Raw genomic sequence first — 23,382 nt, 5'->3', positions numbered from 1 at the left:
AGAACTTTATATAGCTGACGTCAGTATATCCGAACAGTAACGCAACCATTCAAGTCTCAGTCAGGTGAGGGAGAGCGGAATATTATCAGCAATATGTACCACACAAATGGCAAGCCTTAGACGCTGAATACTGAGAACTTGGCGGTTTGCCACTGATGTGGGCACAGGGAGAAGCAAGCACGCGTTTTCCTTGCGCGTGAACGCTGTCAGCAGAAGCGGAACAGTGGGTCGGGGGTGACCCCACCGAGATATCCGCGGGAAGTAGAAACAAGACACCACTAGAACGGTCGTAAGGAGTGCGCGCTCTCCTCAAGCCTGAGACGCTTGGTGAATGTCCCTCCAGCGCCACTTCGATGAATGGCACAACCGTTGTACGACCGTGGTACCAGAAAACCTGAGGGTTAGGTACCACCGAGGGCCGCAAATCAGCAGTATTGTGAAAACCCTTTTACAGCTATGTACGCCACGAAAATGCGTTCATAACTGATTCTGACGTCCGAACTCAGCTCAGTCCGCAGGTTCAGCGCGAGCGAGTTCAAGGTTTAGTCAGGAATTATAAATATTTTTTCAATTGAATGCGTATGGCGACAAAAGGTATATCTCATTTCGTAAACCTAGCAGAAAAATGTTATTGCGCCGCGAAGAAGGCAATGAGTACGTTTGGTGCATCGATTAAAAACAAAGTTAACATAGCCTCAATGTAGCAGCCTCCCAGATACTTCTCAAACGAAGGTAGTCAACGGAAAGTACACAGCAGCGCCTCCTGCAGCGTCTTATCGTACGAGCTTCTTCGCGTGTTTGGCATATTCGATGGCCGTTTTAGTCTGCTCTGTATCTACGTAACTAATTTAGCCGCCTGCAATCCGGTGCTCAATGCCGCCACTCACCACAGAAAGTGTCATGTCAAAGTTTTCGGCATTCTCCTCGCCTTTCTCTCGTTAGAGAAGCTTTCTTTCAGTCAACACTGAAAACATCTAATCACATAAAAAAATGTTCGTAACCCTGCACATTTTCATTGTAACATATTCAAAAAAGAGGGCCAGGATATCCACAACAAAAAACCGCGTTTGCAACCTTCGCCGTATTCCCAGTGTAGTTAGATATATACCATCGAATAAAATCCGCAATCGCCATAAAGATAAAACTCGAATGAGCCTACACGTACTCCCTTGACGAGTCCGAAACAAGCGTGGCAAGCGGCCTCTGATGAATGTGTGGACAGATAGTCCATAAATGATGTTTTGCTCTTTTTTTGTGTTACATTGATAAGCATACAACACTCTGGCCTGTTCCACTGCTCATTCCGCTATGTATGAAACAAAACATGAACGCGTGTAGCAGATTCATACTGCAATGCGGGCGTTGTGTGTATTTTATTCTCTGATGACATTAGCGCTTCGCGCGCTATTAGAGGTCATTGAATGCGGTCACGTACACTCGGGCAAACCTCCGGTGAGCGCCAGATTTTATCTATACTGCATACCGTCCCTGCACTGAGTTTCTTGAACCCCAAACAAACTTGATATAAAACAACATCAGCTACAGATTGCTATTTCGGTGCGAAATGTTAATCCTAAAAATTCAGAGGTTTATCTGGGAGAAGCATTCTAAGGCACGCGTATAAATGCGCAACAAGCTTTAAGTGAATGCTGCGCAAGAACGAGCCGCAACTGTTTTGCGTTAGCATCAAAATGACTGGCTTCCCAAGTCATGAGTAGCGTTGTACTTCTCTAAAGGAAATACGCTAATCAGCTTATTAATTTTAATGTTATTTTCATTTGTTCAAAAATAGGCGTGCTAATATTCGGTTGAAATCATGGCACCGCAGTGAAAGTTTGAAGTTCGAGGCCAGTTCGTGTCACTTCGCTAGGCTCGAGTTTTGAGCGCGCGAATGAATATCACGCATTAATATTGTGAAAGAAGGCCAGGTCGAGACGCCAAAGTCGTGACGGCAGGCAAGGTACGCCGTGTCAGCGTTTTAATCTGATGGTGAACCCAGGCGCGTGCTGGAACCGGCGCCGCGGGACGATGACGATGGTATGTACAAAAGAAAGAAAATTATGGTATGTACAAATGAAAGAAGATCCGTGGAAGGCTCACAATATGATTAATTAGCCTACTATTATTGTTTGCAAACAATTTAGCGGAAGCATATGTATACAATCAGGTGCTAAAATCAAACAATTGAAAATTATTTTCACACTTCTAGGTGAAACGAAGAACCCTGAGCAACCGGAATTATGCAGCGACCTTTTGACCCGCATATGGAGAACAAAGCGGCTACCTTGTACAGAAGAGAAAACAAAGGTAAGTGAACCAGGAAAGAAAGTGTTGAACTCTGAGCGATGGTAACTAAATCCCGTCTTATGTTACAGAATGTGGCCGCCCCAAAGTTTGAGAAGACAAATAATGAACAACAAGAGGAAGGCGGAAAACTTCTCGTACGGTATAAAGAAAGTGATATTTGATCGAGAATGTTGCAGTGGGAAGTTAGATTCCTAAATGTGCAACAAAACTCACTTTAATCGATACTGTAGCATGAACCTTCGCTGAGTGAAAGCGTAGCAGAAATTCGACTGTTTCGGCCTGCCGGCAGCCAAGCAGGAGCGTAATCTTTAAAAGAGTAGATCTAGAGGCTGCATGCGGGGGTTCACTAAAGAATAATTCATTTTTAAGAAAAAAGCCACATGATAAGTTAATAGACCTACTTCAGCAGTTGTCTAATAATTTGTGTAGTATCTACGTCCCATGCGTGCATTTCCCCTCAGTTTTGATACCTGTAGAGCCAATGCAACTGCGCATGTGCGAAGTTTATCGCAGCGCACATCATGTGTTCAACGCGGCAGATGAGGACGGTCAAATCCAATGGCCACGGATATTCCGGCGGCAGCCCTGTGCTGAGGCGCGATCACACCGTTTGCGAGCGGAACGAAGCATCCTGATGTACACAGTGAAGACGGAAGCGGTGCCTACTGAGATGAATCAGGCGGTTTGCGAACACTGCTGCCACGCAGGAAGCAACGTTCTGGTACCGCTCGGAGCCCTTTAACTCTGTCGCATCGCCTTATTTGCTCCCTATTGTTTTGTTTTCTTTCCATGTAGAAGCAATGAGCGCCTTCCTTTTGTAATCATAACATTCCTCTCTCGCGAACCTCGGCTCGCAGCGGCGCCTAGCGTTGCATTATAGCAAAGTGATTTTTGTTGACCCAGAATAAAGCCCTGTTTTTATCCAGACTGTGGATAGATCACTCATTATTTCATACCGTGACTCGCGAACTCGTTCTCCAGAAGGCAGGGCTTACAAGTGTGAGTGTTTAGGGAGCTTAAGAATACGCGGACCCTATCTGTTATGAGGGAATAGGGCGCGCGTAATAGCGGGGCGAAAGTGCGCGTCCGCAGAGTGGCTATCGCACCCTTCGCCTTTCATCGCAGCACTCCGCATGTGCGCATTGTCGCCCCGCGATTACCCTGTCCCCCTAACGAATAGGGTCCCCGTGTTTTAAAGCTCTCTTTTATCTCATTGCGATTCCTCCAGGGTTCGATCTCCAATGACATCGAGCTGTCGCCGATATTTTAGAGTGTTCTAGCGTTATTATCGCAACCAAATGCTGGCTTTTCTCCGCAGAAAAAGCTCGTGAACCAAGGATTCTTTCCACACTATTATATAGACTGACGCACATCATTCACATAAACAAGCCACGGTTCCGCTATACGGGAGTCAAAATTATCTTAAACGTACTGTGATTTAGGGACTGTATTTGACTCGGAGGATTTTACTGCATGTACTACCTTCTGACGCATTCTGACCAATAGTGAATGAAGTGAACCGAAGTTTGGTTTGCTTGCAGTGTATATTTTTTCTGAATATAAGAACAAATTCACATATGCGGACAGACAAAGCACCGATAGGGACTCATGGCCAAAGAAATCGACTCCAGAATTTTGAACGACGTGGAAACATTGGCGATGTCGCTTTATTGCTTTGCGAAATCGGCCGATGAAGTTATGTACAAGATAACGATGACGGCAAGATGCTGTGACTGGCGTTGCGAAAGTTGCCCCAGTATGCGTACATAGAGGGTGCTTGCAATCTGTAGGTATGCCTAAATGAAAATCGAAACAACAGAACAGTGAATGCCGCAGTGCAAGTAATTGTGCAGCTGGTGAAGCTGGGCAGGCTCAACATAGCCTCAGGCTCTTTAACGTTTATTTGCAGGAGGCACCTGTATTGTATACGCGCTAATTCCTTTATAGCTACAGCCTCATCAATGTTCTCAATTTTACACAACGGGACACTTCTTCAAAAATGGACACCATTTAAGTGGAGTTGTATTATGACTTGTTTTCGTTGTCTGATGTGTTGTGCATTTCAAATGAACTTGTTCGGCTACAGGCTGATTACTTTTTAAAGAATGTATATAGCTCTCTCCTGCCTTTCAACACGTGTAACAAATACCATGCTAAAACAAAACGCGACAGTAGCTAAACGTTCCTTGAACGTTTCCCTCTTAAAACTCCTGTGTTCAAGTCCATACCTCACCGATGGGGTTAATGAAATTAGTCTACTGCGTTCATTTGCGAGCTTTTTTTTTTGTTTTCAAAACGTTTGCCGTCATATGGATGAGGACGTAGTAGAAAGAAGATTTTCGTGTTATTCCGCTTTTTCCTGGACCTATAGTACCTCAAGCGTTCCACAGATGGCACCACGTACTCGTACGCTGCATATTGTTACGCCCTTAGTATCCTTAGGGTCGCGAACGAGGCGCTCTGGCCGGTTCAGTACGCCAGGTACACCCGGCCAGCGGGGAGTAACATAGGTTGTTGTTGTTGTTGTCCAAATAACATATGTCACATACCCACAGAGGGAGATCGGCCAAGAGTAGGGTAGCAAAAGAAAACATTTTTTGAAGTATACTTGCATAAGAAAAAAAAAACTGATTTGAGGGGTAGAGGAAAGGAAGCAAAACGGGAAAAAAGGGAAATATAAAATGAAAAGTGGTAACACTCACGGGAGATTGACACTGTAAATGTAGAACAAGTGATGTTTAAATATTTAGCAAGACAAACGATTTGATTCCAGTAAAAAAAATTGCATGGCGGTAAAAACAGACCTGTGACTGTGCCCAAGGATCGTGGCGCCAAATGATAACAATGTCGGGCTGCCTAAACTAAGGCCAAGCTGTTGCAATGGCCTTTCCATCAACTGCTTTCTCAGCGTAGTAAAGCGGCGGCAAAACAATAAAATGCGATCTAATCTTTCTTGTTCACCGCAAAATGCGCAGACGGGAGACAGTGCCAGACCAGACCTGTAAAGATAGAAATTTGAAGGTGGGATACGGCATCGCAGCCTTGTTAGTGAAATCTCAAGTTGCCGTGAGTGACATAATTTTCTATTCCAACAATAATTTAGATGCAGGTAGTCATCAGATCTTAAAAGATGTGCATTTTTCATATTTAATAGAACGTTTCTCCGAAACCTCGCTGCGGTGATGTACGCTGTCGCCGGAAGGATAGATAATACGGGACCATTAAGGGACTCTTTTGCCAAATTGTCAGCATATTCATTTAAAGTCACATTGCTGTGGCCTGGTACCCATGCCATATGTACAATTTTCAAATGTCTAGGGATCAGGGAGACAAAGGTTTTTACTGTTGCAGAATCCACCGACGAAGAGAGAGATGAACACAAGGATAGAGAGTCGGAAATTACAGCCACTTTAGAAAAAGAGGAGTCTAATTTCCGTAAAGCGAGTACCACCGCCAGAAACTCCGCCTGAAAAATTGGGGTGAAGTCCGGAAGCCGGACAGAAAAAGACCAGTCTAAATGCGGACAATATATACCCACACCCGCCTTTTCATTACATTAAGATGCATCAATAGCTACTCCTAAACTAGCAGAAAGGCTTCTTAAATGATCTTCTAATAATCCGTTTAGAATAACGGATGATAAATCTTTAGCATTATTCGGGAATATGTCGTCAAAGGCAATTTCAACAGATGAACCGATGGTTTGTATGAGTAGAATACTAGGAAGGGAAACATTTAAAGGGTCCAGCAAATTGTTCACCATAACAACCTGCGGGGTGTGAAAAAAGAGGTCGGTTGACAGCAAACGATAGACATAGATCGATGAAACTCTGATTCATATATCTTTAGGTATGTCTGAACAGTTAGAATTTGTAATCTATATATCAAGGGAGGAATCCGGGCTTCAAGGTAGAGCACATTGTTGGCAACAAATTTTGGAAGTCCAAGGCACAACCGAAGCGCTCTCGCTCCAAGAAAACAAGCGGTCGAATTTTATAAGCTGCAGAACCAGAAATTAAGACTGAACCGAACTCTAAAATTGGACGCACATACATAACAAACCATTAAAAGCACATCTCTCCGCATTCCAGACCGGGGACGACTAAATCTGCCTAACATGCCCACGGCCCGATCTCCTTTCGAAGCAATATGGTTAATGTGGGGCTGCCATGAAAAATTATCATCATAAGTTACCCCTAAATACTTTAATGATTAACCCTTTGGTATTATTTTCTTCGGATACATTACAGATAGACTTACAGAATCTTTTATATTGAATACGGGGACCGCGCTTTTGTTCACATGTAATGTGAGACGCAATCCACACAACCAATTCTCAATAGAGTTTAGGTACGTTTGCAAGCGGAGATAAAGCGATTGAATATCCGATGCGGTTGCAAAAACGCAATATCATCTGCTTATACGTAAGTGCGAACGTCATGATTAACTGGTATTGAGCTCAGTAGCATGTTGAAAAGGACTGGTGAGAGGACTGCTCCTTGTAGCACTCCCCTGGCTTGCTTATATCTGCCAGAATGAACGCCATTTAATGCGCAGTAAAACTCTCGGTTTTGGAAGATTCAGATGTCCAGGCTACTAAATAATGTGGAAACTGGAGAGATTTTAATTTTTGCTATAGAATGTTATGTTCAACGCTATCATAGGCTTTGGCTATATCTAGCGTTATCAAGGAAGCGTGCATTTTTTTTTTTTTTTTGGCGCAGCGCTAAAAGACGCGCATTCCAGATGGAACACTTTTGACGGAAACCAACTTGGCAAGGACTGAGGATATTTTCTTTATTCATGAAGTCTGAAATACGTATAAGTATGACTCTTTCAACTAATTTTACAATGTTTGATGTTAATGCAATTGGTCTAATATTATCAATGGACAAGGCACCGCCTTTATTCTTAAGTAAAGGAATTATTTTGGCAAGTTTCCATTCTGGGTGTATCCACGCATGTTTGATGGAATAATTTACTAGCTTTAATAATGTCTCAGGTGACTCGTCAAAAAGAATTTTTAACATTCAAGTTACGTTATCAGGACCGGGAGCAGGGGCTGGTAACCTCGTAAATATAGGAGAAAGCTCAGAAACGGAAATTTGAGGATATTAATTAACTGGTTTCACTAGCATTACAGATATCGACCATGAAGGAAGTGCAGACGAGAAACGCTTCTCCAGTCCTTTGGAAATTCTTTCAATTGTGTCTATTGCTTCATGGGGAGTCAAAATAAGGGAATTTATATTTTGCGATTGCGGAATCTTTTTCTGCGAGCGTAAAAAACCAAAAAGAGCAGTTTGGTTTCCAGATTTGGACAGGAAATCAAAAGGCTTAACATCATAGTCGTCCTTCGCTTTTGCAACTGTACGTTTAAAAGTAGCTGCAATGAACTTATAATCACGCCAGGTTTTCGGGCACTGGCAGTGGATAAGCTTTTTCCATGCCACCTTTCTACGTCTGTAATCTAGGGAACAATCAGCATTCCACCAAACAGCTGAAGTATTCCCCTTTCAGCTCCCTACCAAGATCTCAGACTTCTTACGGCAATCCTCAATCACCGAGCATAAGCGCTTTGATTTTTGTTCTTCATCCGTGTTAGTCACTGACTCAAGATTAGAGCGTAGCGTTAACTGGAATTATTATAGTTGCTAAATGACTTCAACTGAAAAGTCGCCGCAGTTACAGGGCGATAAAGATCAAACACAATCGGTATGTGGTCACTAGAGGTGCCACAATCAAGTGTTGACCAATTACTAAAGAAAAGACTGTGAGAGGTAAAAGTTAAATCTAACACCGATTGAGTGTGTTTTCTTATGAAATTGGCCGAACCCAAATTTCTGCAGGAAACGTTATGTGTTACCCAATCCCAAAGACGCTTGCCACAACTATCTGTCTTGTAGCCCTATGACACATGATGCGAATTCAAATCACCAGCCAGAAGAACTAAGTTTCGACAATTAACTAATAGCAGATCTAGAGGTTTTGTATCTTACACACCGCTAGGGAAATAAGCGTTCACTAAGGAGAACGGGGAGTGCCCTGGAATTTCAAAGTCTAGAGCCAATAACTCACAATTAATAGAAGATAGCTGTAAAGCAATCTTAGCCCTGTGACAGAATTTTGTGCAGACAAATATAATAAACCTCCTCCTTTTGATTGGCGGTCTTGTTGGAATGAATGATGAATTGGTAAATAGAAATGCTTTTCGGCTGTTAGCCAAGTTTCTTGCAAAATAATTATGTGGATAATATTGAAAAGAAATGTAGACTAAATCTGTTGAAGCTGTTAAAATTGAACGACACTTCCACTGGATATACTTTAGTACCCCTATGATTGCAAAATCTGGGCAGCCGCAACTGCCTGCCCAAACAATTATCCTTTGGCTTTGATGCATGCTGATGTTTCGTTGATTTTGGTTAGGACCGCGGAGAAGAATGGTTGGACATGGGAGACCCACACCGTTTTAGAATTCTTACCTCTGATTCCACCATCTCTGCGTCATTAATGTCTCCATCCTCATCTGGAGGAGCAGTCCTGTGAGGCGAAGCAAAGATAGTGCTTTCAAGCAGTTGAGAGCTTTCAGAGGGCATGTTTGCTATGAAAAGGGCTGTTCCCGATTGCAGGGCTTGCGTTAGCTGAACTGCCAGAACGTTAGAAAAACACTCCGACAGTAGCAACTATTCGGTCGACCATTTTAGTCATTGAGGCTTCTACTGCAGTCGTTATCGCCTTTGAGATTGATGTATCCAGAGGCACACCTGATCGGGCTGACACACCTGCATAACCGTGCAATCGCTCCTTAACTTCTGTTACAGTGTCACGTCGAGAACAGCGTTTTCTATCTATTACTTGTAGAATCTTAAGCTCCTGTTTTCGAAATGGACACTCCAAGGAGTTTGCAGCGTCAGCTCCACCGCAAAGGCAGCATTTGTCGATTTGTTGTGAACACGATGACGAATGATGACCATCGCCACATTTGCAACACAGCACGGAGGACTTACAACCCCGAGCACTGTGACCATATCACCAGCAATTAGTACACTGCAGTGGCTTAGATTCAAGAGGATCCACACGGAAGATCAATGGCCATGCTTTTATCTCTGCCGGGCATGAAGTTCCCGCAAATGTGGCAATCACTGACTCTGTTGGTACCCGCGTATGATTAGCCTCCCGGCTGCAACGATACACCGCTGCCACACTAGCCGCCGAAAGAAGGTCGAACATCTCAGCTGAAGTTAAAGAAGAGTCTACTCCTTGCACCAATCCTTTTGTGCATGCAAGATGAGTAGGGATAAAGGTGCTCACCTGAAGCGATCCAAATGAATTGCATTTAAGCCGATCCTTAGCGCATTTCAGGTCTGGAGATCGGCACAGTATCCCGCGACGCCCAAACCGCCTCACTTCTGTGATCGAGTCATACAGGGAAGAGGCTGCCTGGAGAGAAGCTCGAACAGTCCCAGGGTTATTCATTTTGATAAATCCGCCACCCTTGGACACCAGCGCCACAGGAATGTTTGGAACGCCAGATCGTTGGAACGCTTCCGGAGGTAGATCGTGAGGCATAATGAAAGCCGACCAGGGGAGCGCCCCTGGCCGGGAGGCTGCGTAGACATCACTTTACAGTTGCAATCTCTCTGCGAGCGTTATCAGCACGGTGAAAAGCGCAAGTGCGATGGGGAAACCAGAAAAAGACGACCAGTCGCCCAATACTTAGCCGACTCACGCCTTCTGCTCGTAGCGGTCACTGAACGTTGGCTGCGACAGCAAGACAGTTAAAGCTTGGTTGAAGCACCGGTCGCCAATCGTCATTTTCAACGCTCGCGCGCTATCAGATATCCCAGGTGCCACAAGACAAAGGTCGAACGGGTGCACACATTTCTTCTTCCTCTTCTTTCTACCTTCCTCCGTGCTCTGTTTGAGAACAAGTCCTTAACAATTGCCCCTTCGGAGGCTAAGCCCTCCGGGCGAGTCAATCATCAGCACGAGGATAACAGGGTTTCAGACGCGCGACGTGAGCAAGCTCAGTTCTCGAAGAACGTCAGCCACTTTTGGTAAGGCGCGCAATCGATTGATGAGGTCACTAGTTGTCTCGAGGATAACATAGGGACCAGTATAGTGCGCGAGCAGTTTGTGACTTAAGCCACGCCTCCTTAGTGGACGCCAAAGCCAGACCATCTCGCTAGGGAGGTAGGTGACGTAGCGATGGTTGTCGTCGTAGCGGAATTTCGAGCGCTTTCGTAAGGCGAGATTTCTCAAGCGGGCTATTTGGCGGGCTTCCTCAGCCCGGCAAAGGATCTCAGCAATCTTAGGATTGTTGTCTGTGGAGAACGGGAGGATGGTGTCTGGGTGCGTCGAGGAGACCGGGCATGGAGGAGAAAGAATGGACTTTAACTTGTTGTTTCCTGTTGGGCGGTATTGTATGCATATTTTATAAATGGTAGCAAAGAGTCCCAGTCCTTGTGGTCGGTGGCGACGTTTTGAGTGATTCCTCTGCCCAAGGGATGCGCACGACAAATACACAGCGGGCCGTGTAACAAACATCTTTATTCTCACAGGGGGTCATCCTATACGACGCGGGGTCGTCGTCCGGGGGGCTTTGGGTCGTCTCCGTGGAGAAGCGCCAGGACTGAAGAAGCAGCAACGAAGAGCAGGAGCGAAGAGAGGGCGAGACGGCGGCGCGCGCCTTCCTTTATAGCCCCCTCGCGCGGGACCGCTTATCCCCGAACGAGTGGGGAGAGGGAAACAGGCAACGCGCAGGGAGCATTGCGAAGTGGCGCGGCCTTCGAATGCGCGGCGCGCCACGGGCCCTCCAGATATGTGGCGCAGGGCCTCACATCTCCTCCCCCCTCAGCGTCCGACCCGGGCTCCCAACCGCCAACAGCCGGTCCATGTCCATGTTCGAGCCCGGGTCGGCGTAAAATATGAAGGCTTGTCGCCTGGCTCTGGCGGGATGCCATCTCAGCTGGTCTGTGGGACGGGAGAAGCAGCAGGCATGGCGGAACTGTTCCGGCTGGTCCCTCTCCGGCAGCGGCCACATCCTCGGGGTCACAGCGCAGCTGGGCTCGGCCAGGGATAGGTGGGTTGGTTGGTTGGGAATTTTGGGATATTCACGGGGGGGGGGGGGAACCGGACGCGGATTATGCCGGCCTATTGTGTCCGGGGGATGGGGAAGTGGGATGTGGGGAGGGGGCGGGGGGAGATCGTCTTGTCGTCTTGGCCCGCACCAAGCAAACAGCCCGGTGAACGTCGGCAGGTCGGTAGTCCGGTGCGCAGCCTCCGGTGCAGCAGCGCTTGCGGGTGTTCCAGGAGAAGCCTGGTACTGCTCCTCTGCGAGGCACAGGAAGGACTGCTGGTGACAGCAGGACGCCACGGCGATTGGGGCAACCACCGCAGCAGGAGGGGACCGCGATAGACTGCTGCCAAGGCAGCAGCGCGGCGGGTGGCGCTGAGGAGACCGTCCGTAGACAGCGCGCCGAGGCCTGCGATCAGGGAGCCCACGGGAAGCTGTCCCAGAGTATCCGGGTAGCAGCAGGAGGGGGTGCCAGGATTCACGGAAACACGTGGTCCATGGCGGCGAGGTGGAGCCGCCTCGGTGCACACCAGTGGTGCTGCAAAGACGGCGGGTAGCTTGCACGTGGCAAGCGTGCTGGCTTGGCAAGAAGCACGAGCGCAGCGAGGACTGCGGCATCACAAAGATACGCCTGGCAGCTGCCCTGAGCTCCTACTCTACATCGCTGACCCCTTTCCACGTGGCGCCGTGCTGCATGCACTGGGACCCCTTTGCAGCAGGCGTTTCCGCCCCGGGCACACCTGGCTTCCTGAGGACCGTACTCCAGGCCTGGGCAGCGGTCTCCAATCCAGACTCGTTGAAGACGGCCAGCATGGCCGCGCTGGTCACATTGGTGGGACACAAACCACGACAAACAAGGGGGTACCCCTGTTTAAGTGGCCCCTCCTTGAACCATGCGCTGGGTTCGGTTTCCCGCCCCAGCGACGGTGGTTCATCTGGCTGCTGCAAAATCTTATCAGAATGCATTCTGAAAGAAGCAAAGACGTTAGACAAAGTAGTGCACTACCTTGGCCTTAGGTTATAGCGTCGGTTGCGAACCGCGTTGCTACCTGTACGCCTTACTTTGGGGGAGATCGCTGCATCGTTTTGATCTTCCCCCGCTTCTCAGTTATCATTCTTGCGAAGGTGGTAGGTAAGCTTTCAGGTCTGCGACGTGCACCGGACCAGCGATTTCACCGCTCGCTAACAACCGCCGCTTGTAGGTGAGTGGCGTAGTCCGTGCCGTAACTTCGAACGGTCCAACCCACTTGTGCGCTAGCGATGCGGCGAAACCACGCGCTGCGTTACTAAGCGGGTGCGTTCTTTTCAGTACCAAGTCGCCCGTGTTGAAACGACGTAACGACGACCTTTGTTGTACTGATCCACTTGCTCCATGCGCCCGACACCGAGGTTTTCACGAGCCGCGCGCTGCGCTGCCTCAAGGCGCTCGCGGGGCCTTGCCGCGTACTGCGTAAGCGGAGGGGACGCGGGCCCCACCGCGTCAAGTAGGGCGTTCTCTAGCGGAAAAGCGATCTCTTTTCCAAAATTCAAGTAAGCAGGTGTCATACCCACCGACCTGTTCACGGTTGTTCTAGTGGCGAAAGCCAGTTCGGACAGCCGTGCGTCCCAATCTCTGTGCTGCTCGGTCGTCACGACCAGCATACTCTTAACATCGCGATTCACTCTGTCGGTTATGTTGCTCTTAGTGTGGTAGGGACCCGTTTTCCTGTGGCGGATTTGAAGCGCTCGACAGGAATCAACAAAGATTTTGCTTGTGAAATATGAAGCATTGTCTGTAATCAGGTCGGAAGGAAACCCAAAACGAGTGAATGTCTCCAACAGTTGCTCCCAAATCCGTTCTGACACAAGCTTCCTAAGGGGGAAAACCTCAACCCACTTGAAATAGTGGTCCGTTATTACCAGGATATATTGGTGTCCGCGCGCGGAGTGAGGGAGGGGTCCCATGATATCGCACGCGACCACTTGCCACAGATAGTTGCTAACTACCGGCTTCATCATGCCAGCGGGTTTCCCCGCCCGAGGCTTGGCTACTTGGCAAACAGGACATGTACGGGCGTAACCCCGCACGTGCTTTCTCATACCTGGCCAGGTCGCGACACGGCATAACTTGTCATAAGTCTTACTGCCGCGGTCATGGCCTGCCAGCGCTGAGTCATGGAAGTACTGGAGGAATCGTTTCCGCAACTTCCTCGGGACCACGACTCGGAAGGGGGATGATTTCACCTCTTCCTCGTCAAGTTGGGGAACGTAGCGGAGCAGTAAGCCATCATCGCCCAGCAGATACGCGTCGTAGTTGCCCTCAGCGTTCCCGGTGCAACCTGCACTACTCGCAAGCTCTGTCAGCACCCGCTGGCATAGACCGTCTGCTTTCTGGGCCTCAATTAGCTCTTCCCTACTGATCGCTGCTCCCCAAGACAGATTTCTCTCTGCCTCGCTTCTTGGCAGGCGAGTAGTCGCCGCCACCAGCTGCTGCACCTTCTCTCTCTCGCAGCACAGCGCGGCAACTCTGTCCGCCTCCTTTCTCTAACTACGCAGGGCGCGACACTCGCGTCCGCCCTCTCCTCCTCTCCAGTAGCGGCGATGCCGCTTTCAGCAAGGCTGGTCTGCGCCTCTTCTGCGCTTCTATCAACCTTCAGCGGTGCGCGCGATAAAGGATCGGCCACCCTATTCATGCTGCCCCGGCGGTACTCAATGGCGTACGCCTAACGTTGCAACGTCAGCGCCCATCTCGCGAGTCTGCCTGCGGGGTTTTTAAGCCTCTTTAACCACGAAAGTGCCTGGTGATCTGTATGCACTGTGAAAACCGCTCCGTCTAGGTACATGTCGAACTTTGACAATGCGAACATTATCGCAAGGCATTCCTTTTCGGTCACGGAGTAATTCCGCTCCGCCGATGTGAGCGTGCGGCTAGCGAACGCGACAGGGCGCAGCTTGCCATCGTGTTCCTGCAACAAAACCGCTCCTACACCGGCATCACTAGCATCTGTCGGCAAGACAAACGGCTTGTTCAGGTCGGGGCGCACAAACTAGCGGTGTTCGCAATCGCGCGAGTCAAGGCAACAAAAGCGTCGTCCTGTTCCTTGCCCCAGACCCACTTCGAGCCTTTCCGCAACAGCTGGTTCAACGGCCTAGCGAGCTCTGAACAACTAGGGATGAATTGTCTGTAGAAGGCAACCATTCCCAAAAACCTCTGCAAGCTCTTCACGTCCGTCGGGCAGAGGTAGTTCAGAATTGCCTGCAGTTTGTCATCGTTCGGTCTCAAAGTGCCCTCATCAACCACAAATCCCAAGAGGTTCATTCTCTTTGATGCCAACTGCACTTTCTTTGGGTTGATCGTTATACCCGCACGTCTCATTCTTTCAAGAACGGAATTCAGGTGAATGAGATGCTCTTCGAACGACTGTGAGAATATCACGACGTCGTCGAGGTACGCCATCGCGTAGTTGAACCTCGCATCGCCCAGCACGATGTCCATGAATCGCATGAACGTGCTCGGTTCATTAGACAAACCAAACGGGACTCGAGTAAATTGGAAGAGCCCGCGGTGACAGGTTAATGTGGGTTTCTGAATGTCACCTTCCGCCACCTCAATCTGCAGGTACCCTCTGCTTGCATCCAGGACTGTGAAGAACCTTGCGTTCCCTAACGCGTACATCACAGCCTCAATCGACTGGAAAGGGTACGCAACCGTTGCCGTCAGTGAGTTGAGCTTTCGATAATCAACACATAGCCTGACCGAACCATCTTTCTTTGGCGCTAGAACCACTGGGGATTCCCAGGGACTTTGTGAGTCTCACCGCGCCGGTATCAATCATCTCGTCAAGGGCGCTGTCGAGACGCTGTCTCTTATGCGCGCTTAACGGCTGTGGGTTACATCTGAAACGGCGCGCATCACCCGTTTCGATCTCGTGCTGAAGCAAGTCGGTTCTGCCTGGTTTCTCTGTGAAGAAATCCGAAAACGGGAGTAAAGTTTCCACGAGCCTTCGGCGCTGACTACCGGATCCTGAGAAGGACGCGATAATCGCTTCTAATGGGCTACTATTCAGTGTCGCGGAGGAGCCATCTGCCACACAAGCGTGGACGCTCGCCCGCTGGGCGACGATTTCCTGTTTGGGTGCGCTAACAAAGGGAATGAGGGGGGTGAAGGGGCTATAGCGATGGCCGTTCTCTCCCATGTCAAGCACGGTGCCTTCGCTCGAAAGAAAATCTCTTCCCAGAATAACTGGTATGGTTAAGCTGGGCAGATAGACGAAGCGATGCCTCCGCTTCCTGCCGTCAAAACACAGGACCAGACGTACCGCTCCCTCCGCTTTTGCCGTCCCTGCTGCTAAGCTCAAAGGGGTTTCGGCTGGCCTGACACGGATGTTACATCTACGGCAGACCTCGAACACATCATCACCAACCAGTGACAGAGTTGAGCCCGTGTCAACGAGTGCCGAGTAGCTTTGACCAGCTACCCGCACTAGCATAAAAGGGCTCGAGTGCGACAACATTCCTTGCGCTCTACAGGCGAGGGGGACAAAAGCCTCTGCGCCCCCGGGGCGGCCGCCCGGTGACGCGGCGTGGGAGTAATTTCCCATTTTCCGCCGTGACTACCACGAAATTTTCCCGCTGACGTCGAGAGGCTGGTGTTACCAATTATAGCCACCTGCGGTCCGCGTTTCCCTGCATACGCCTTGCTTGACACTCTCGTGCCACGTGGCCCAGCTGATTGCAATTCCAGCAATGCCGATCGTTCACCTGCCGCACGGTCGGGGAGGCAGCGTTCCACGAAGCGGTTGGGGACGTCTTTCCCCTCTCTCCGAGCCTATGCGGACGTCGCTGACGAGCCCAGCTCGACGCCGCTGCTCGAACGCGTACGGGTCAAGAGCGCGAGGAATCGCGGAGCCTTCCGCTGGCCTTTCCTGCCCTACCGTCATTGCGTCTGCGCCTCTGGCGCGCGGCGCGGAGTCTTGGCCTCCGGCCCAGGCGCATCGCGGCTCTAGCGATTCGGCTGGCTTGGGGGGGTGGCTGGTAGCGCAATTCAGCGAGAAAATCCGCCTGTCCTACCTTCGCTTCCTGTGCTAAGGCCTCGAGGTTTGCAAAACCACGTCCCCGCAAATACATCTTGAAGCGCGGATGGCATTGCCTCATCACGCGCGCGACCTGTTCAAGATCGGTTCCCGTGGGATCTGCCCTCTTGTTGAGCTCCTGCATTGCGCGTACATACTCGAGGAAGCTCTCCTCTGGGTGCTGTGTGCGCAACACTAGCTCCTCAAGCATACGGCGCTCGTAATCGGGCGGCAAGAACTCGGCGCGGAAGCGATCTGTGAAGTCTGCCAAAGGCCGGCTGGCAGCGTATCCATCGCGCCAGCCAGAAGAAGTGGTGGTCCATTTTCAGGATGCACCTGCGAAGCGTTCGAAAGCAACTATTCTGGTTAATTAACTATTTTTTGTTAGATCATAAATACTTTTAGCATGACTTGCATGAGAGCGAAAGGCGCGTTCATTAAATGACCATATTGTATCCTTCCTATGCTCACGCAAATCTGAGCGAAGAATAGATTGCGTCCTTCAGCCGACGGGTAAGAATTACAATCTGATTCCCTGACCCTAATCCCTAGAGAATCTGTCTTCTGCAGAATGCATACCCCCTTGAGAAGACTAAGCTCCAAGATATGGAAATAAAGACGATAGCGAAGGAAAATGAAGTACACACGCTACCACGCAGTGTTTCCGCTAAGCGGTCGCTCCAAGGAACACCTAGCGAGAGCAAATGAAAAGTTGCAAAAAGAGAAAACAAATGGACTCCGCATCATTCACGTATCTTCATTAGGTGCCAAAATCGTAGCCTCTGAAGGTAAACCGTGTCATATTAGCCTTTTCTTATCTCTATCCTTAAATCGAGACGATAAACTTTGCACAGAAAGATTACAGCTTTTCTGTATACTACCACAGAACACAATGCGTTAAGATCGAAAAGAACGGATAAATATGCAGCTCAGACTACACCAGATCATTGATTGTCTAAGCTGTCGTGTTTTCAGTCCTTTGTCCTCTCCGCTGCTTAGTGACCCCCACGAGGCCGGACAAGTTGCTTCCGGGTTCTGGTGAGGAGTTTTCGTACACAACAATTGCAGACAAGGTACAATGAAAAGAAATGAATGCTTCCTACACTACTGCGGGACTTCTAATGTGACAGCCCTCATGGGGCTACCGTATAGTCCTCAGCCGGAATGCGAAGCGCAGGCTTCTTCAGGGTAATAGTGGGAGAAGAGAGGCGTGTTTATAACATTATTTAATTTCTGTTTTCATTTTATTTTTCTTCCATATTTTTATTTTCCTGAAAATTTTTTGTCGTCCTCCAAGTTTTCATCTTGTGAAGGTTTATGCTGAGCAAGAAATTTTATCTGTCCTTTTTTATTTTTTTGCAAAGTCACAGAACATTTTCTTTTTATTTTTCGAACCAGAAATAAACCTCCAAATCAATCAATCAACTTTTATTTCCAAATAGAAATACACATTAAGGTATGCCAGTCAATCTAAGCACGCCGTGCTTGTGAGATGACCAGGCAGCTAGTGTTGCATGTTTAAAAGGAAATAAATCATTACAAATTCAGAAACAATGCAGCATCGAGGAAAAAAAGAACAAAACAAATCACGCACACAAAACGGAAATCATAATACCAAGTTTCTCACTAGGCAAAGAAAATTAAAAGTCACGTGAAAACTCACAATCATAATACAGAGATAAACACAACTTCCTAACATTTTTCAGCATTTTATTTCGTCATTTTACTCCATACAGTGCTTCACTTTTCATTTTCACCGGCGGTTTCATTGGTGTCGACGTCGATTAGTGATTTCCTTGTGTATAGGATGGACTATGCAGCGCCAGCAATCTTCACCTTTGTGTACCAAACTAACTGGATCGAAACTTTTACTGAGATCAACAGTCGTCAGGTGTATATGAATATGCGGCTAATGTTAGAAAGAAAGAATTTAGAATATTGTTGGCTTAAAAGCAGACCGGTTGCATAAATAAAACAACATTTCACCTATTTATAACAATAAAGAGATAGATGAGAAAAAAACGCCGATCGTGGTGGCAACAGCCACCACCCCGTTTCAAAGGGGACGCTCTTACAATACAACCGTTCATTCACTGCAAATAAATAGCAAAATGAAACTCGCAGATAGGAACCATTAACATTACGGCGCCGTATTCCTCTAATAGGACCTTAAGTGGTGTCCCTATTATTTTTTTCGACACAAACACTGCAGCCGCCTCCCAGGGTGAGCTGGCCGGAACCTTCGTGCGCCGAACGACGTCGTTCGCGCTGACATGTTTTTTAGCAGCTGCAAAACATCTATTTGATACTGCAGGACAGAACATACCGAACACTCTCAAATGCCCCAAAACATTACCGCGCTCACATGCGACGCATGACACGTTCATACGCAGTCGGCAACAGGCTCGTGTCTGTATTCAGATGGCTGTCTTGGAACGAATTTGCTGCCGCTGAAAATTGGCGCATTCTCTCACTAACAGATCGGCAGAAATGGAGCAGCTGTTTCGCTCAGTCCTTGTGCGCACGTGTCATTGTACATACCGGTCTTTCCGCGCGAAGGTAAAAAAAATACCATGGTGATTTTCGCTCATCTTTTATCTCATATTATGACCGAATGTACAACCGAAAGGCCTACCGCATGAGAGCTGCACGACAATCAGCGACCACACAGTATACGCACGCAAACGGTTCTCGTTTCGTTTGGTTTACAAGATATAACTTCCCAACGCGACTCAACCTATGAGGGAAGCCGTAGTGGAGGGCTCCGGAAATTTCGACCACCTGGGATTATTTAACGTGCAGAGACCTCAAAAGCACACGGATGCCTTACCTTTCGCCTCCATGAAAAACAGCCGCCGGGGCCGGGTTTCGATCACGCCTCCCTAGGCATAGCTGTCTAGCGCCAAGTCATTGTGGCCTAGTGCCGGAGTGCAAATAGGTATCGCGTTAAAAGGAAAAATTGATGCATCCTCATTTTTTTTAAATTTTACAGCTTGCGCCACACTGCATGGATTCTTGTGACTGTCTTTGGTAGTCCGTAAATCCCATTTTTCTTAATGAATGATAACAAGGACCCTTATATCAACAGGGTAAAGTAAAATGTCCCACTCTCCAGAAATTCCGACGTTGTCGTAGGGGGCTTCGTGAGCGGAAAATTCACTGACATGGCTATGGCACGCGGTAGTTGTTGGTCGAATATTTAGGGGAATATCACATGTAGCAGCATATTTGTGATAAGGGAGTAATGCTTGGGTTACAAAACGCACCAACCGAAGATTTTACGAGGTAGCCTTCCTGAATGGATCGACACGACGAAAAGTTCGGTTGATGAGGGAACTAGTGGAACTTGCTTCGCTTAGTAAAAAGCGCTTGACTCCGGTCAGTTAATTTTTACCGTACATTTCTTCAACAAACAGCTCCCATTGTCATGATTTTTCTTAATAAATGATTTTTCGTAGAAGCACGAAACAGGACGTGTGGCGATCTCTTGCACAATAAAAGTTCTCTCTCTCTCTCTCTCTCTCTCTTTCTCTGCGAATGCGGCGCATTGCTTACAAACCACAGAAGCTTTCGTGCTTAAAGGGACAATCCGAATCGACAAGGCGTGTACACTGTATGGTACTTATCAAACTGACAGTTAATACTGAGTTTAAGACTAGCTGTGCATAAAACACCAACAAAGTAATCCTCTCAGGCAGAAGAATATGAAAACAGAACTTCCGAATACCGGCTGGGGAATAGGGGTGCGACTTCGAGTGCAGACGTTTGCCCCCGGCGAGATTGGCGGCAGGGATCCTCTCACGCGCTCCGCGCATTCTTCAGACAAAGCCATCACACGCACCTCCCGCGGGAGGCAGCTAGAACAGGGAGTGTATATACCGGTAGCTACGGTGCCTGGACCCAAAAGGCGGGTGGCCTTGCCCGATGGCATTTCCAGTGTGCGCCGCATACTTTTAGTCGAGCCATACGCTCTGAGATCGTGCAGTCGGTAGAGTCACTATACTATTCTCCACGACTCACGATCGCTCCTCCAGGTCTCTCCAGGCTCACTATTTTATACCCTCGGCCGTTGACCGACGGTACCGTAATTGGCTTTGCCAAGTGACATCGCCAGTGGAGTTCGCTGTCGCGCGAATGCCTTGTCTCGTCTTGTCTCGTTGTCTCCATGTTTTTCACTGTGAATCGAGCTCGCCATGCGCCAGTCAGCGGGACGTCTGCTTTCGGTTCCATTCCGGTGTTCTTACAGCCACCGTGATCCACGCGTACTGTTTTAGCGGGTCCTGGCGGGATCAACTTGTGGACGAATAATGTTCTGCTCAAAAATGCGCCTATCTCAGTGCCCTCTTTCTTTTTTGTTCCTCCCAGCACTGCCAATTTCCGCGGCGTATCCGCTTAGATCAAGATTGGTCGGCTAGTCTGTGGAACAAGTCGGCCGCGCAGAAATATAATATGTTTTATGCCACAATCATGGCAACGCTGTATTGTATTCATAGAAATTTAGAACGGACTTAGTGTCAAACAATAACCTCACGATTTCTTTTTTATTTTACTAATTCTAAACTTAGTCGTGCTTCTAGCCTCGTTGAAGCGTTGAACTGTTACCAGTTAATAAGGTAAAAGAAGAAATGTACACTCAGAGGTCAAAGGTCCAACCAAAAGTGAAATATAAACTTCACCATGCTGGACGCATTCCACACGGCCTACTATTAATGAGCCGGGAACTTCGCTATAGTTAGTTTTCCTAATGGAGATACACTGAGGATCGGCGAGAGCACCGTCAAGGTGAGGCATTCCACAAAATTCGGATCGGGTTTGACCATGCGAGGTTGCGCTCTTGCACTGAATTACTGGATAGCATTATCTTCAGGGTTCTTACTTGTGGCTGTGGTAGGATACAAGTTAAAGGCAGCAGTTGCTTCCTATGGCCCATTGCGGACAGCGTGTTTATTACTGCGCTAAAAAGCAGACAAGTTTTCTTTTAAGGCGAAAGCCTTTATTTCCTCATCATTGTCGTCAGCAAAAGTGTCACGCGTTTGCGGCAGCTCTGATTGGTCGAGGTGGAATGACGTCATGGAGATATCCACAAATCACAGAGCACCACCATAGTATGCGCGAATGTGCCTGGCCAAATGCCAATCAATAATTAATTACTAATAATGAAGGGCTAAGGGGAGAAATATGGGAAAGGCCTTCGCCCTGCAGTGGGTGTATAGTCCGGCTGATGATGATGATGATGATGATGAATGACTAAATATTTAATGATAACTATTGAGGGATAGTCCGGGTTTATTACTCAAGTACTAAATATGCCGAGACCTTATATGACCATATGTCAATCAATGTTAAATTACTAATTAATTACAAATGCTAATTATTGATAATGAGTCATTAATAACAAAACACTAATTAGTGACGGTTGAGTAATCTGTCATTAATTAATGCCGCGTATTCGGTAAAATTAAGCACACAACAGTAAACGTAGAACCAATGCAAAGATACCAGAAGCATAAATCACTCACAGAATGTGAAAGAGTAGTCGCTCGCTTTACTCGTAGCAGCATTCATCGCTGCATGTGCAACAGTTGAGTAGCAGATTGCAACCCTTAGGCTTTCGTCTTTCATCCCTTTAGTCGCCAAAGTATCCTCGAACTTGTTTATTTCTATATAGCAAAGAAGACAAGCACCGAATGTTTTCAGCTGCTAATCCGGTCTGAGGCTTAACTTTCTATTGAAGTGCCAATAACGTCTTAAAGCGAACTGCTTTCTCCTACGGATGAATTGCGTGTGGCAAAACTGCGAGTTATATCCGGCCATAATGTGTTTCCTTTGAGATACTGTGCCGAGTGTCTCGAATGGTGAAGGGAGAAAAGGCACTGGACCGCGGACACCCACAGTTGCTTTGCCTGTTGGTCTTAACATATTAGCCCCTGTTGGCCTCGCTACAGCGGCACAGTGGTTGTAGTGCTGGACTGCTGGACCCAGGCACGCAGGATAAAATCCTAGTCACGGGGTTGCTTTTCGATGAGGATGGAGACGAAACTCAAGGAGCTTGTGTATCGTGCGACGTCAGGGCACGTTAGAAAACCTGAAGTGGTCGAAATGCCCGTAGCCTCCACCACAGCATTTCCCATAGCCTGAGTAACTTTTGGAAGTTAAACCTTGTAAACCTAACCAAACAGTTTCCAGCCATAAAGGGCGCTAGCGGCTCCTCTCCCAGCTTGAAGTGGGGCTAAACGCTTTCCGGCGCTTCCCGTGCTTTGGTCGCAGTGGGTGCTTGTTTTGCGCGCATGACTCCAAGCTCGATGTCTCGAAATGTAATGCTACGTTTTTATTTATGATTTTTAATGCATCCGATCCCATGGTTGTGGTTCCTTGGCGTAGTTGTGGCTTACCTTGCTGTTCACGGTTGCACCTTATAGATATTGCATGGCTTATCATCAGTGGGAAACATTGATTATAGCCGTACATCAGATAAGCGTGCGGCACCGGCTAAAGGTCAACCGGCGGAGTCGCGGCGGCGATTGCGGCGGCTCCGACCACATGGGCCTCTCCCCAGGCAGCACATTTCATCGGCCCAATAATGGGGATTGATTGGGGATTACTGGCCCACAAGTGGCCCAATGGTGCCATTGAGCTACCAATAATGTGCAGCCACGCTATACCATATACATTATTGGCCCAGTGAACTTTACCCATATCCGTTATTGGCATTCAACCGGCTAAGAGTGGTCAATAATGCCCATTCATATTGAACAGTTTGCCATTATTGTATACACAATGAGGCAGCCTGGTCATTATTGGCCAACCAGCTGCAATTGTTTGCCAATATCTTCCACACCATGGTATAACCTGGTAAATATTGTCCGGTCAATAACAACGGCTTCTCAATATTGAATATATCTAGGCATACAGTGGTCAATAATGTCCAACCAACTTTGGCGGCTTCCT

General features: G+C 48.1%; 1 protein-coding gene across 1 annotated transcript in view; it reads left to right on the top strand.

Annotated features, from left to right (window-relative positions):
- The window catches only part of LOC146209682 (sodium-coupled monocarboxylate transporter 2-like), a 157,193-nt gene extending 154,893 nt beyond the window's left edge, over positions 1 to 2,300 (top strand). The window contains exon 13 of the mRNA XM_084603016.1: positions 2,210 to 2,300. Within this exon, the coding sequence (XP_084459142.1) occupies positions 2,210 to 2,213 (4 nt within the window). The 3' untranslated portion in view covers positions 2,214 to 2,300. The remainder of the gene's footprint in view (positions 1 to 2,209) is intronic.
- Positions 2,301 to 23,382: the final 21,082 nt, after the last annotated feature.

The sequence above is a fragment of the Amblyomma maculatum genome, chromosome 1 (genome assembly GCF_055883805.1).
Source record: "Amblyomma maculatum isolate TAMU_Amacu chromosome 1, ASM5588380v1, whole genome shotgun sequence".
NCBI classification, from domain to species: Eukaryota; Metazoa; Arthropoda; class Arachnida; order Ixodida; family Ixodidae; genus Amblyomma; species Amblyomma maculatum.
The sequence above is the reverse complement of the archived record's forward strand: the minus strand, read 5'-3'. Positions and strand labels throughout refer to the sequence as shown.